Source organism: Battus philenor, unplaced genomic scaffold (genome assembly GCF_028537555.1).
Source record: "Battus philenor isolate CCGP_79_NKW_IND1 unplaced genomic scaffold, ilBatPhil1.0.hap1 SCAF_9, whole genome shotgun sequence".
Classification (NCBI taxonomy): Eukaryota; Metazoa; Arthropoda; class Insecta; order Lepidoptera; family Papilionidae; genus Battus; species Battus philenor.
Window position 1 is genome coordinate 10598743 of NW_027181759.1, and position 14574 is coordinate 10613316.

At 29.4% G+C, this 14574-nt stretch overlaps 1 protein-coding gene and 1 long non-coding RNA gene across 2 annotated transcripts; both read left to right on the forward strand.

The window, feature by feature from the left end:
• The first annotated feature begins 6501 nt into the window (after positions 1 to 6501).
• On the forward strand, positions 6502 to 7517 carry LOC137932483 (uncharacterized). Its single transcript, XR_011109088.1, has 3 exons — positions 6502 to 6525; positions 6803 to 7004; positions 7263 to 7517. It is a non-coding gene; the product is annotated as an uncharacterized lncRNA (long non-coding RNA).
• Positions 7518 to 8157: 640 nt separating this feature from the next.
• LOC137932078 (ankyrin repeat domain-containing protein 27-like) lies at positions 8158 to 11474 on the forward strand. Its single transcript, XM_068775640.1, has one exon. It carries the CDS (start codon positions 8334 to 8336, stop codon positions 11142 to 11144), a length of 2811 nt encoding a protein of 936 aa, XP_068631741.1. The 5' UTR covers positions 8158 to 8333; the 3' UTR covers positions 11145 to 11474.
• Positions 11475 to 14574: the final 3100 nt, after the last annotated feature.

Genomic DNA, 14574 nt, shown 5'->3' on the forward strand with positions numbered 1-14574 from the left:
TTACATATGTACGAGTGCCGTACAATGGGTAATTCCATATTTTCGCGCGAAGTACTCTTGAATGGAAATTTATGTGCATTCCATATTTCCTTCATGCAAATGAATGCTGGAAAAAGATTGTATGACATATAGCCACACTGTTACAGAATGTTCCAACTTATCATACTTGCATATATGCTCACAGAATTTTTACTGCACATGATAAAAAATTCTCTAAATGTTGTCTGTATCGGAAATTCTTACATAACTTGAATAATTCGTTACATGTATAAACATTTAAAAAATGTGAATATGTGAACTTATTTCTTAGCAAAAAGTTATAAAGTTTTTACCCATATTTTCAATCAGATATAGCGTTAGTGCCAAGTGTAGCGATCACACTGAAATAATGTAACACATTAATTTTTTTTTACTCAAATACGTCAGACCGACAATTTCTCGCTGTATAAAGTTGGCAGACAGATAGTGAACAATAAATGTTTTAACATGTGGCAATCCGAATTATTAAACGCTTTTTCTTGCCATTGTCATTTAGATATTTATCATTTCTCAAACCATTGAACGAACATTAATTTACAGAAAATGGATCATGCATTTACCACTTTAAACCTTTTACATCTATCACCAACCACTATGTTTACACAGCCAATTTTTTTTAGCCGTCAATAGCGTTTTTATCAATTTCTGTATTACTTAACTTCGACCAACCAAAAAAACATAAACAGATTTGTTATTTCGTGATGTACAAATTTACGATCAATTAGCACCTTCCCGGAAAGTTTATTATTTAGTTCATTTTATTTATTTGTTATTGGTAGATATAGACCGCCATTTTACTAACTATATTAGAGCTGCGTTTAGTATTTTGTATTGTATAGAAATTACTTTATTATTTGATTTTTCATAATACTAAATACATTAGTAAAAGAAAAACTAAACTAAAATCACAAGCCATAACGTAACCGTTCACATACCATTAAATGGAAAGTTAAATGAAGTAGAATTTGTGTTAACGCATTAAAACACAGTTTTAAGCACATATTTACCGTAGACTGGCTTAAATGTATCGGATTTAATTTACGTCGTATGTAAACGGCGCAACGACAGACTGACAAGCTCAACGTAGGACGTACACACGAAAGGTGGACAGCCCATGTCGTTCAAACACACTGGATGCCGGTCGCTGCCTACCTTTCCTATTAGAATTCTGTGGAGGAAACCCATGTCCAACAATGGACCTCCTGTGGCTGAAATGATTATGAAGATATGGCTGAATTGTAAAGGCATGCCGTTTTGAAATCGTCAATCGATTTATAAAAAGTTACGTTTAATTAATTTATATCAAAGATAATAATATATAGATATCTTTATCTTAAAATATGGTGTATTAATATTATATTTAGAAGTTTTCTACGTTACAATTCTGAATAAAAAAGATGTAGCTTTCCGCAGACAATAAAATTATTCTCAAATTTAGACTGCGATTGTGAATGTTCAGATGTTTTATAACAGATATGCTTGTTTTTTCAAAAAATATTCATCGCCGTCTCCAAAGCGCTCTTAAAAGTATTTTGATTTAATTAAAACAATTCCAATTAACTACAACGAACATACCTTCGCTATTGCTAAAGATAATGACACATGAAAAACGATAAAAAAGATTTTTTTTATTGTTGGCCACTGAAACGGAATATAGTATAAAAATCTAAAAAAATTAGAAACTCCTTAATTGTATACAATAAGTTTTTGTCGGTTTCATTAAATTACTCGATTACTTATAATAATAACTTTAAATAAAGTATAGATTAAAAATTATCAAGTGTACAATTTACTGGAAGTGAACACTACATGCATAAAGAGTAAAATTGAAAATAAGCTGCCTGTGATTAACATCAAACATTATGTTTAGGAGTAATTATACCAAGCTTCTTAATTTCAGGTATTTTTACGTTAAAAATATCTAGTAGTCAACCATGTTATTATTAGCAGAAAATGAGCAGTAGCATCTTCTGCGTACCATAATACTACACAGCGATCGCCAACCCGCCTGTTAAACCTGGCGATTATGGTACATACCCCCATAGTTATCTTTCGGAAGACCTAGACCTTGCAGTGGACATCTATGTGCCAAAACGACAACCATGGTATTATAAATTTTACACATACGCCACATAAGCGAGTAGTGACCGTAATTAGTTGACCGCTATACAGGTAAGTCGATAGTCACCCTATTATTTAGACAGTTGGAATATCGCACAGGAAAATTGAGTTTTATTATTGGAGAATGATTAAAATAACACGCATACACGCCAATATACATTTAGGTCAAAAACCTTATTTAAAAATATAAAACAAGATAGTGCATCATTACAAAAATTTTAACCAGTGACCGAACACATGTTAATCCTATTAACTTAACAAATAACAAGTGGTGCGGCAGAATAAACGAACTGACGTATAATGCAATTAATTATCATAAGTTCGCGCAACAATGAAATGGGAATACTGATTGACGCAGGTTGGAATGTTTTCCATTATAAAATAAAACAATACATTTTTGTCAGATAATTATACGACGTATGATGTCTTCACCTATAAGTAATATCTCTCATAATTGTGCTGTTTTGAACTATAAAGTATATATACGCGAAAGATAAAATAAGATTTTGAATTAAGCACTCAGCAGAGAACAAAGTGATTGGTTACAGGTATAAAAGCGATAAAGAGACGAATGTATAGTTAATTTAATATCAATTAACATATTGTACTATACCTAAAAATCAATGGTTTCAGAAATAGTAAATAACGTATTGATAACAAAAAATAAGTGCTTTCACAACTCGGATTAGTATAAATTAAAATTAATTATTGTTTATTATCTAACCCTGCAGACTTTGTATTATTTGAAGTTAAACTAAATCCTATCGAATTTTACAAGGTTTAATTTCTAATCAACAATATATTCACATTCGTTATAACAATCTTTTACCAGCTAGTATACAAATTTTCAATCCCGGAGCGGTAAAAAGCAATCTGTTTTTCTGTAAACTATGGTGACAGAAACGACATTACTTTCCGGTCCCCCTAATACTTTAGAGTGATCACTTTACACAGGGAGATAGGAATTTGTAAAAGTACATTTTCCCCTTCAAAACTTTTACATTTACATCTACTTTTACATTCTGTATATAGACAGATAAAATATGTAAATGGTAGTAGGAGATATCGAGTAAAACGGGAAATGAAATATGAAAGTAACATTAAAAAATATTTATATTACGTTTTAAATTCCAGTTGAGCACGTAGGAGCGTACTATGCAATGTAGTGCATTTTGTGTTTGAAGTAGTCAGTAAAGCTCCTCGAGAAGTCCTCACGGCGGGCATGCGCCACTTTAGCTGCCGCGAGCCTGGCGCTCGTCAGATACTGCATCTGATGCGAACGTTTTATATATTAACTGGCAATGACTAACTTACTTTTTATGATAGCGAGGTATTCGACCTACTATGTAACATACAAAATTTAAAACAGAGTTCAAGCTCGAAATACAGGGTGGACCAGGAAGGCGTGCAATATTTCAAATTCTCATATATATGTATATATAATTTTTATCAATCCACAGCTAAGTTACGTAACGTTTTCAATCAGCACTTTTTTTCTTTCAACAGGACCTGGTTTTAATAAAATGAAACAATGAACTAAATATTTATTCTTTCAAGTAGGCATTTAAGTACTTTCGAAAATACAAGAAATTTAGACATTACATGACATACATCATGAAGTATAGCAGTTGTAAACGTTAAGTTTCATTCGATCGTTGAAGGGATATTCCGTAGCCCAGACCTGACCAGGTCCACGGGTTTTTTTCTGAAAGAGCCGCATTTATGCTAATAAACCGATGCCCAGTTTAAAAACAACGTTCACGAAGAAATGTTCACTGCCCCGCGAGTAATGTGCTAGCGATTTTTTACGAATTCGAGGAGTTTGTATGTTTCGATGGCATAAATCTCTGTGATTTAATATTTAAAAAGTAAATTCCCATCTATTTACTACATTACAAATGTAAATTTTGTTTCCTAAATTAGGCATTTTTTTACTTTTTATGTGATTTTAACTTAATGGCCTACCCTGTATATGTGTTCAGGTCCACACCGTATTAGGATTTATTAATCTTTTAACATCATGCAAAAAAGTTAAAAATATTCGTTTAATAATGACCCACCAGATGTCACCTTACACAAACGAAACGCATATTAATTTTGGATACAATCAAGCCAGACATAAATAAAAAACTTTTCGCCATTCATTACACACGAAGTTCCTGTGAAATGAAAAAAGCTGGGAAATAAAATTCCATGTTCGATTACATTTCAAATTAAATGCTTCGTATTCCAGCCAGTGTTTTGCGAAATATTGATGGCGGTGTAGCAGCTGCTGTTATTGTATTCGAATAATGAATAAATTGCATTTCGACACGTATGTTCCTTTTTATTTCGAGATTTAAATATGTTTACTAGTGAATGAATTGCCACTTACAATAGAATATCTATTGCTATACTAAAAATAACAAATTCCATTTATTCCATTCGCTCAAATTAAAAGGAAGATAAAAGACAACTTTTTTTATGGAAACGCCAGCAAATTTAATTACTGAGATTTTAATGAAAAAGACGCCAATAACTTTGTCTTTTTTTTAATGTATATATACAGTGATATAGGCTGATTTGATCATAGTAATCGAATATTTATAACGGCAATACTCACATGATATAATAAAAACTATCCTTCATACATAAAATATAGGACAAAGTTAATGATAATCAAAGTTCAAAAGATTCCCTTATCCTCCTACATACATGTTGATATTTATACATATGTATATATATATATATATATATATATATATATATATATGTGTGAGTACATATGTGTATATATAGATATTTATATAAATACATATATGTATGTATATTACTAGCTAACATGAGAACATGCCATGTTAGCTAGTAATAATGTAACAAATAGTACCTTAGTATCTTCATAAATAAACGTACGAAGTCTTGTAACCGAAATGGGAAATCCCCAAATAATATTTCCTATCTATTAAAAATTGGAAATACGTACTCAATTGTTGCTGAGCGTTATAAGCCGGTTTGGCTTTAACTGCTTCTCTAGGCTCCAAAATCGGCAAACTATTAAATTATTAAAAAACTACGTGTCAAAATCCGTATTAAAATTAACATCAGAGTGCCCTCGGTATATATAAAATATAGGCGAGTCTATGAATTTGATCAAATAATATCATCTTCATGATTTCAGCCGTATGACGTCCACTATCAGCTATAGGCCTCTCTCAAATATTGGAAATATGACCGGTTAGAAGAGCCCTGAATTCAGCATTTTTTGACAACCTGACCAACTCTTTGATTATATCGGTTAACTAACCCTGCCATGAAGCAAGGTACTGAGGATTTTTACTTTCTCAAAAATTTGTAGGCATAATGAAACGAAATGCTTAAAATACCCGTAAAGGAAAATAAATTAAAACATTTTTTTAATGGTAGCCGTTTTTTAATATACTGTATAAAAAGAAAAAGTTTAGGTATAGGTTAAGTATATATGTAGATGTAAAGTTCATGTGACAGATAAGTAAAGCAATAAAAAGAACACAGTCCTGTGTTTATTATTTAGATTCTATTAAACACTTATATATTGCTAAACTTATTAATTCCTTTTTTAAATCAGTTTTTTATCAATGTTATACATAATCTTAGGTGTTTATAACTAAGTACTGATTTCACCATAGACTTGCATGAAAAGCTGCCTCCGTACTTAAAGATTATTTTTTAGCAAATCGAACTTTTTTAAATTGCTCAACAACATCATAATTATTCCTGTTCCTTTTATTTTTAGCGTATGGAAATGCTGTTTGTCCGTTGGCATTTTCAACGGCATTTTAAGATAGCACCGTAGGTGCTTGATAACAGCCACTAATTGAGAGCCCATCTGAGACCATCAGCATTATTTTTTTAATTAACTATTTCAAACCATTGCCCATCAGAATCTTAAGTAGCCAGAAAGAAACATCAGCATCAGCTTGTCACCTTATACGCATTTAGCAAATACCAAAAAATAAAAATTTCATTTAAATTGTCATTATTATCTGTCCACCCAATTTGGAGTTTCCAAAGTCGACAGACAGAAGTCTAATTAAGGTTGACTTTAAAATTACTTTCTAGATTTCATTTCTTCCACCATCAACAAATAATTGACAATAATTAGGCAATGAGAGGAAACAATTCTTAATTCATGTTAATTATATTCATTGGATTTCAATTAAGTCCGCCATACTCCTAAATTTTACATTGAAAATAAATAAGAAAAATGTTTACTTTTAAAGATATACATATATATTACACATTCATCTATTAGCACTTATTTGAAGTGCTAAGTGGCTCGCTTTATAAATAGGACAAGCAAATTCTCACGTTAGTTTCAACATAATTTATTGTGCAATGGAACCTTCAGTAAGTAATATTTTATAAACTTATATAACTAAATATTAAGTCAGTTTTAATTCCATCTGATAACAACGTTACAAAACTTACACTAACCAAGAAGATTAGTCAATCAATGAGTTATAGAAATAACCGGTTTTATGCTTGTAGATATAGAGTTAAGAAACTAAATGAACGTTAGAGTAGACGTTAAAAATAAGCTAACCTAAGTCGTAATATTATATTCAGAATTAGTTTTTTTAAGTATTTACAGTGAAATAAATGAAGAGTAATAAATATTTTCCAGGTTATTACGTTTATGACATTTTTGACCGGTATTTTACTGGTGATCGTGATACAAGATGTAGATTCTGCAAGAATCCATACGAACATAAGACCTACTGGAAACCCTGATAAGGATTTACTTTATAATGACAAGATATTAACTGATACCTTCGTAAATGATGTTAGCCATAGAATGAAAAGGCAAACCAGATATAATGATAGAAGTAAGTTAAAACCTAAATTCTTTCCAATAAAATTAACCGCACTTGTTTTAACTTTGTTTGTCTTATTTGAGTAAAAATAATTACAAAAATAATATTTAATTAAAATTTAATTCTATTTGCACTGTGAAGATTGAATCTATATGGAGACCTTTATTCTATAACGGGTCTTATGTTTGAAATGATGATGATAATTAAAAAAACACATAAACATGATGAATTAATAATGATAAAATTATATGTATTTCATATCTTTTGTAGACCGCCGCTTCCCGTATCCAATTCCTATATTAGGTGGAAGCGGATTTGGTGGTAGAGGTTTTTATGGAAGAAGTTTTGGAGAAAGAGGTTTCGGTGGGAGAGGCCATGGTGGACGTGGATTTGGTTCTCGAGGCTTTGGTGGCCGAGGATTTGGTGGTCGCGGAATCGGAGGCCTGGGAAGAGGAATTGGTGGATTTGGTGGACGTGGACGTGGATAGATGAACGTCACAATTTCTTTTTATAAATATCAGAATATGTTTTGTGGTTAAATAATAATAAATAATTTTATTATGATAATATTACTTTTATTAACTTTTATTCTATTGTATTAAGTACAATAAACAAAGTAAATAACAAACACTTTCAAAGTCCAATTAAATCAATATTTCTCATAGTGCCTTTCAAAAATAAAACCGGCCTCTTACAAAAAAACATGTGGTAGTAAAATTATAAATAATATTTACACATTAAATTACAGGTTTATATATTATGAACACGTCCTTTTCAGGTATTGTTTACAATTACTCATACCACAAATTACAAGAATGGTAAACTTTTATTTTCATATAACAAACGTGATACGTCTATTATATTTTTTAAGCATGACCCAAATTATAGCAAATAAGGTTCAATTCATAGTATTCCGATAGTTGAAATGATCTTGTGATTTAGTTTATCTGTGCTAAAAATGAGGTAGCTAAAGTCACTGTAATTATTAAAAATATAAACTGTCACTGTCAATAAATTTGAAATTTGACGTTTAATCAAGTACTTAAATATTTCTTTCATTCCTTCAGTTCACTCAAAATATTCTTAAGACTTGTTTAGTTAGTAATAGTTAGTCAATAAGTGTCCATGGATATGGTATGTTTTGAGGAATTAACCGAATCCATTTTAAAATACTTTAAACTCTGTTTTTGCTGAAATTATTGTGGTATTAATAATTAAATATCATGAAGTATTTTTTAAATTACAAATTTCATGCAATTAATACAAGATAAACACAAAGTGAATTTAAAAGGTTAAATATTGCCTTATAATAAGCCAATTTAAGTGAATTCTAATTTTAATATGGAGGGCGCCTATGACGAAATATTGTCAGATAATCCTTTTTTTATGGAGCTTAAGAACGAATACTCTAGTTTGTTTCAACATTGTATTACACAGTCTTGGATAATTTGCGTGCCTCGTGTCGGCAGCTTAAACACTCGGGTGTTCACTATAGAAGATTTTGGTGCACATATTTTGGTTCCTAGTGAAGAACTTCCTGAAACACATTACAGTACACTCACAGAGAAACAAGTGACAGTCGCTAATAAGGTAATAACTTTAGAAGTTACCAAAGGCTTACCTCTACAGAGTCATATACTTTTTGAAGAAACTTTTTATACTGAAGACTTTATAAAGTATATAGTATGGTGTATTGAAAATCCCCTTGAACCCACCGCAACTACTTGCAACAATAATATTATTAAAGATTGTCTTTTATCCATTAATGATTGCATTGATGTGCTTTGGACACAAGCTGCAGGACGCCAAGTTCTGGATCAAATAGAACAAAATGTACAAACATTCTTGAAAAAAAACCCCTCTCTACCTATTGCTATTGGAGCTTTAAAGGAGACTGTCAGTGAGCTTTATACACAATGTCTCCAAACTACATTACAGAATAGAAGATTACGAGAAAAATCAAAAGCATCCAAGCATATTCTTGATAATATAAAGTTAGCAGTAGAGTGCTATATGCAACATCTCCTGTTTGAAACATTATTTAAATCAATCTGTACAAGTTGTGCTTATGAAGATTCACATCTTAACAAAAAAATTAGAAACATGTCAGATATTCAGCTAAGGGATTTGGATATAAAAAAAGAATTATATCAAGTGGTACCCAAAGCAAAACAGATACTATCTAATATTGATTCCTATAATACTGTCTTAGAGAAAGTACTTTGTCTAAAACAAACTTTAAATGCAATAAATAAAAGAGAACACTGCAATAATGTCATCCTTGTGGCTGCTGATGACCTTTTGCCAATTTTTGTTTTTTTACTTATCAAATCTGGCTTACCTAACTGGTACAGCCAGCTAACATACATGAAAGAGTTTTGTTTTAGTAGTGTTGGTAGAGGAGATGGAGATGAAAGTTCATTTCTTATAACTACTTTGGAAGCTGTGATAGAACACATACAATCAGGTGCTTTAGCAGGTCCTCCTGATCCTGAATCTTACTACTATGACAGTAACCTTACAGAAGATAATTTGTATGATAATAGTCAAAGAAAAAGTAGTTTAACTGAATCAGTGGCAACTTCAGATACTAACTGTAGAGAAGAATCTGTTGAATACATATTTGAACTGATTAAAGCTAATCAAACAGAGCAAGTGCGTAATATCCTGGAAAGAAACCAAAAGCATTTAAAAAACATACATCAAAATGAAAACAACATACTAAAGGTGGCATTAGAAGAAACATTGAATAATAATATCAATGAAGATGATGATGACAGTGGTAGTGAAACGGAAATTTATCAGAAACTTTGTCATCCATTATGCAATTGTAAAAAATGTTGGTGTAAAATCTCAAAGAACCTTTTGAAAACTTCTCCCACTGTCACATCCAGAGACAGCCATGGTCTTACACCTTTACATGTTGCATGCATTCATGGTAAAGCAGCAATTGTAGAAATACTTCTTGAAATGGGTGCTGATGTAAATGCAACAGACCTTAATGAAAGTATTCCATTGCACTATGCAGCATCACGAGGACACCAAAATGCACTTTTATTATTGTTGCATTCAGGGGCAAACATTAATCATGCAAATGTTGACAAAAATACGCCACTACATTTAGCTGTTAATAATGGACACATGAACTGTGTTAAGGCACTCATTTATTTTGCAGAACATGGTAGAAAGAGAATGAAAATCAATTGTATTAATGAAACTGGCAATACACCTCTTCATTTAGCTGCTAAATGGGGTTACGAAGGGATTGCTAGACTATTGATAGAAAATGGTGCTGAACCATCATTACAAAACAATCATAATAAAACAGCATTTGAATATGCTCATAACCTAAAGATTTTGCAAGTTCTTAAATCTTGCACACCCAATTTATTTGAGTACATTCACATAACAAGTTCTGATATTAAAGCTCTAAGTTGTAAATCAGATAATGTTGAAAGTTTCAAGTTGAGTACAATAAACTTTAAGAACAAAGATATCAGTAACAATGCTTCAAAAACTGTTGAAAATCTGAAAAGAATTGACAGAATACTGCAAGCCATTAAATATGGAGATGTAAAGCTTGCTTGTTTTTATTTAAACATCAATTACGACAGAAATGCTGATGACACAAACTCAACTAATAGATCACTATGTCATCCTTTGTGCGAGTGCAAGTTTTGTAAAAAGAGTCAACCTCATATTTTAGATTATGATGTAAATCTCTCAGATATTAATGGCTTCACAGCATTACACTATGCTGCACAATATGGTGTAGATCATTTATGTAAAATAATTTTAAACAACAAAGCAGATATAAATTGTGTAAACAAAAATGCTCAAACTCCATTACATCTCGCTGCTATATGCAATAAGACTAAAGTCATTTCATTATTACTTGACTATGGCGCAAATATAAACGCAATAGACTCAGCAGGCAACACAGCTCTACACCATGCCTGTAACATGGGAAATATTGGGTCTACAAAAGTTCTTATTAAATATAACCCAGATATATCCTTATTGAATGGAGCTAATAAAACCGCTTTAGATGTAGCTAAAGAAAAAGTCCATTTATCAATAATAGATATAATAGAAAAATATGTAAACTTAACAAAAAATAATAACCTGCTTGAAACAGTAAATAAGACTTGAGGAAATTAATCATGTTTTTTATATAACTTTTTGGACATAATTTTTGTAAGTTTGACATCTATATAAATAAAAATGATTAATTTAAGTTTTGTGAACAGCTTTATTTATCAAATCTTTTATTTAGTAGTGAAATTAACTTTTTACTTTCGTTTTTCATATGGTTTAGTTTTAGCACAAACTTTAGTTTATTGTGTGCCATAGTACTAATCTTAAGACTGATTATGTTGACACCAACTTTACTAGTGTTTTTTTTTAGTTTTATATTGTGTGTGTATATTTGATAAATAATAAATATGTATTTACAATATAAACATTGTGATATAAATGTTATAGTGGTATTACTTAATTTTAGAAATTAAGATTTATTAAAAGTGTAATAAAACATTTGTATAACCTTTTTTATTTTTATTTTAAAACCTAACCATTGACTGTTGAAGTTATTTAATCATATAAACATTTGCATGAAACATTTTTGATTTAACATACATTTTTTTATTTTTGATTCCTTCTGGACATTTTTCAATAACAAAGTTGTCAATTTGAAATACAATCCCAATTAACATATTATATCTGCTCTTAAATTAACTTTACACAGACACATTGTTATTAAATCCTCTATTCAAAATAACATTGTCAGAAATAATAATAAAAATGTGAAATACAAAAATTGTACAAGTTGTGTAACACAATAAATATGAATATATCAAATTGTAAGTACAGTACTAAACAAAAATAGGAAAATTGTGTATAAATTCAGATATTTTTTAATCAATGTTACGACCAAATGCTGCTCTGAACTCAAAAAATTAATTAAAAACATTTAATGATGGCTTTAAAATTTTACATATTTATTAATTAAACATACTTTTATACAATGTAAGCTTATCAGTTTATTTGTGCATTAAACTTCTAACCTGACAACAAAAAATACTTTGTTAAGTATCAATATGTTTAATTTTTCATAAAACTTATAAAAAAATTAAAACTAAATATGCACATATAGTGCACCTAAATTAATTGTATTAATATTATAATATGAATATAACTTAAAACTTAATGTACAATAGAACTAATTAACACATTTTAATGGGTTATATATTAATAGATTTTCTGCAAAACTTGCTTGGTAAGTTTTAAATTACATCCAATTATCACATTAATTGCCACTATAATTATGCTTAAAACTTACAAATTCTAAATTATGTTATTAATGATGAAATTAAAATAAAGGAACTTGTCTTTAACTCAACTCTTCACATTGGGACAATCACAAAACAAAATCCAAAAGTCTATGATTTGTTAAGGGGTTAAGACTGATTGTTTTTATATATTTACTAATCACCAGAAGATACCCGATATTAGGATGCATAAAATTTATTACGGAGTGTAATTATATCGAAAAAAATCCTGAATGGCAATGAACAATTCAGATAGATAAAACAAATTTAATAATGTCATCGATAACTTAAAGTAATTCATTCTTTGCATTTTTTCCTTATCTGCCAGATTTTTAACAATAGTAAATCATATTATTTTAGAGAAAAAGAAACTGGAAGGTCTTTCAAACAACAAAATAAATTACAGTTTATTTTAGCGCGAAACTACTGTGGCTTACAATTTGGCACATATATTTGTGCGCGATAGAGAAATTAAAAACATTAGAAATTTATAACACACAAGTAAATACTTTTTAATACACTGTTTTATGTCTAAGTTCTTTGCAGGACTCCTCTATGTTCTGCCGATCTAAACTTTATTTGTGCGAATCCAGTGTGCAGTATAATAGTAATACTTTAGTTTTCAACATTTATACGAGCTAGGTTATAACTTAGTTTAAGTTAGCTAATATATACTTCATAACAACATGTATAGCTTGATTATTGAACAGTATGTGTAATAAACACTATACTTTTACTGTAAAAATTGTTCAAAAACATTTTGTAAGAATTAAGTATGGCTTCTGTGTTAAATCTGATAACAGAGACCAGTCAAATTAAAAATCAATTTAATATTTATATATTTCATGGAATAATAATAAAAAAATTATATATTTTACTATCGATCTATATGTTGATTATCTAAGCATACTATATTACATCCAACAAATTCCTTTATAAGTATAAACATTAGTTCAGTAAAGTTTTTATTCAAATAATAGATCTTGTTAATTAAAAAATAAATAACAATTGGATATTCAAATGTAAAATGACAATATTCTTATATGAAGCTTGATAAATTAATTTAGACAACTTTTAGATTATGGTGCTTATTGATATGAGGTATGAGGCTGTAAATGTCTACAAATAAACAACTAAAAAAATTACGTCACCTCATACCCCATTATGCACAAAATGCTTATATGTATAAATATGTACGAATAACATGTTCAGATATTATATGTTTATATATGTACTGAACTGATATTTTACTAAATCTGGTGAAAATAAACTAAATAACAGTTTTTAGTGATAGTTCATATGTATACTACACATTTGATCAAATTAAATATGTTACTAGTACTTAGATTGGAAAAAAAGTAGCAATGTGTTTTGTGTGCAAACCAATGTCACGCACACAGACACCCATATATCTTATACAAAATACTTCCGATAAATAAACGTCAAGACGAAATCTAGTGAAAAAGCAAGTAGTAATTACCCGTAGTAACTAAATTTATAACAAAAATATTAACACGTTTAGTAAAGGTAAGTAGTAATGACTTTAAAAAGATTTAGCAAAACCAACCATTTCCCTTTAATATTCGACTTGCAATAGCCTATTTATATAGTATGAATATTTATATTATACCTGTCTTTTACAGAACTAATGGTAACATAAATTTGAAAAGTAAAATTATGTAATTATATAAATACAAATACCATCTCAGTGTCAATATTTTTAACAAAGATGTCTTATTGCCCTAATATCAACTTGTTTGTGATTTAAGTGACATCCTACCTAAGCGACATTTTTTAAGTTAAGTAACTTACGAGGCAGTATCAGTATTCAATACTTATTACTTTATCTATCGTAAGTATATCTTTATATCTCTATTACCATGATTATAATCAAAACACTAGCTGATTATTTAATATGTGAATAAAAGGAATGTATGATTATAATTTCACACATTGATTCCTATAGCTCTCTTTTGGTCCCCAACTGTCACATGTATTTAATATTTACAACTTATTCCATATACCATGGATATTACACTTATCTATTTGTACATGTTTGTAAAATTATTTAAATAAGTCTACAATAGTAGATTATAAACCATGTGTATCTAAAAACAAATCTATAACTCAATACAAATAAACTGTATAAAAAAATATTTATAATAATTTGCATTTTTAACGTATTAAAATAAAACCATAATAAAGAACTAAATTTTTATGCATAACTATTTTCATTTACTACGTACGTATTA